This window comes from Morone saxatilis, unplaced genomic scaffold (assembly GCF_004916995.1).
Source record: "Morone saxatilis isolate NCDOM2014 unplaced genomic scaffold, NCSU_SB_2.0 Contig5, whole genome shotgun sequence".
Classification (NCBI taxonomy): domain Eukaryota; kingdom Metazoa; phylum Chordata; class Actinopteri; family Moronidae; genus Morone; species Morone saxatilis.
In genome coordinates, this window is record NW_023340095.1 from 22,148,486 (window position 1) to 22,150,949 (window position 2,464).

The 2,464-nt window shown below is 37.1% G+C and overlaps 1 protein-coding gene across 1 annotated transcript in view; it reads left to right on the forward strand.

Moving 5' to 3' along the window:
- The window catches only part of wars2 (tryptophanyl tRNA synthetase 2, mitochondrial), a 28,464-nt gene that overhangs the window by 16,061 nt on the left and 9,939 nt on the right, over positions 1-2,464 (forward strand). The window contains exon 3 of the mRNA XM_035677318.1: positions 1,526-1,606. Within this exon, the coding sequence (XP_035533211.1) occupies positions 1,526-1,606 (81 nt within the window). The remainder of the gene's footprint in view (positions 1-1,525; positions 1,607-2,464) is intronic.

Genomic DNA, 2,464 nt, shown 5'->3' on the forward strand with positions numbered 1-2,464 from the left:
AAAGTACAGGCTCTAAAATGTACTCAAGTATAAAAGTAACTAGTGCTCTCTTGGTTTCTCTGAAATACATTTGTTCCAGCTGTTTCTGTGCAAAGCTAACTGAAACTTCAAATAGGGTTCCTCTCTTGTCTGTTTCACCTAGTTACGTCTGTTATGCGTGATATGCACTGATAATGTTGAGAAGGTGTGCAATGATGCAAAAAACAATAATAAAATCGTCACTTCCCCTCAGATGCATTTAAACTAAAGAAACAAGCCTGTTATGAAAATGTAAAGAGTAGGGAGTACAGATATTTGCGTATAAATGTAGATCAAGTAAAGTACAGAGACCTGGAAGTACTTAAGTAGCTTTTTTTAAGGTATCTGTACTTTTGCTTAAGTATTTGTACTTCCTAAATCAGTTAAATTCAGAGGTGGAAAAACAAATGATGATATTTGAAGTTTAGGAATGACTTGATTTTTAGTGTACCAGTGTTTATTAGCTGAGACTGTGACTTCCCACAAATGATAGGCATCAGTGACTAACACTAATAACCCCCAATGTGACCACAGCTGATCAAAATCCAGGATGCCCCAAAGGTTCATACTAATGTGTAAAAGAGAGGTGTTGTGTTGAAATGATTCTTATTTGTCTGTTGTTATAGCACAAGAGTCAATCAGTCTTTAAGATGTACAAAAGTAATATTTAAATCTAATGGAAACGAAAGCAGCATATCAATATACCCAGATTTGATTCAGAATAACATTCTGAATCTGCTCTGTTAACATCAGGAAATGCACATTACTGTATAATTTGTAGTTGAAACCCGACTATCCAAACAGTAAGCACAGGTGTGACCAGGTGCACCTGTCTGTAAGGAGTGGAGGACAAATGGGGAGAAGCATACACTGGCACTACTCCTCTCTGCCACTTGGAGGCGCTAGGGAGTCACCCTCTTGCTCCACCACAGCTGTCCCACAGCAATCCTCTCATCCATTCATCTGTGTTTGTTTAATCTGTCTGTGTAATTGATTTCTTCTATTTATCTCTCGAATGCTTCTCTGTGGTTACGCGTGGACTAAGTAAAGTACAACACACAGACACATATAGATATATCTACAGACACGTGTATGTATGTAGATGTGCAGATACTCTTTGTTCAGTGTGTAAATGTATATCACAGGGGGCGGGCAAGTTAAGGGAGAACTATAAACAAAGAGAATGAAAGAAAGAAATACCCACCAAATTACAAACTACAGCAGCAACAACCACTCCTCGGGTCAGTGTGTCTGTTCTTCTACACAAACAGTGTTTATCTTATGTTAGTTATGTTGACAGGTTAAAGATTAGAAAAGATCCATTTTGGCTAACTTGTTGTTGGAGACTCTTACTGTACAATCCTGAAGTAATTCGGTGCCAATTGTAAGAGGTATGAATTTCATGTTAACGTACGTGTGTCTGTGTGGCTTTTTAAGATGTTTATAACAGATTTTCTCTTAACTGTGTCATTTGATGCGTCCCCACCCCTCTCTCTCGACCCTGCAGGTGTCGGAGCACGCCGAGCTCTCCTGGATCCTCAGCTGTCTGACCAGCATGCCCCGCCTCCGACACCTGCCGCAGTGGAAGGTTAGACGTTAAAGATTTGCTGCAGCAGACCCTCACACATGCACATCTGCACAGAATAATCAGACAAATGATCAGTTAGACTGTTGCAGAAGTAAGAACACTTGTGAGTGTATTTAAATATGATTATTACAACAGTGACCTATTGCACAACCCTCATGGCCAACATTATTAATTATTTAAATGTGGGCTAATAACAGTGTATTGATGCTCTACAAGCCAGACTACTAACATCTGACTTAATTCTAATTTAAAAAATCTTCATGTCCTTCATTATTTTTTGAAGAAGTATCTTAAATGTGAAGTATAATTATATGATACCGTTATTATTTGTTGATCAATCAATACTTTACACAGTGTTTTTATTTTAACAGCACCATTTGTTAAGGGACATTTTTATATAGAGCCTTTTTGCTTTGTAGCAATTCAACAACAAAAACGCCTCAGTCTCAAGCCTCAAACAGCAAATATTGAAGCAGATTAATTATGCTGCATGATATGGTAAAAAATAGCCTATTCTGATTATTTTGACAGATATTATGATTGTGGATTCACTACTAGTGGAAATTATTATTCTTTCATCACAATTTTGATTTTCACTGAAAAAGAAAAAACTATTGGAATCATGATGATGTGACATTTGTTGGGGTCTGTACCAAACAAACATCTTTTCTTACATCTGGAGAACAAGAACTGTAGGCCAAGGCCTCTCTGCAGAACTACAGTACTTCATTATAATGCTGTTTTTTCACACATTTTACCTTTATCAAAAAATTGCAGCTTCTACAATTTTGATATTGCACTTGGCCATATTGCGATTTCGATAATCTTTTGATTAATTGTGCAGCCCTATTACAAAGT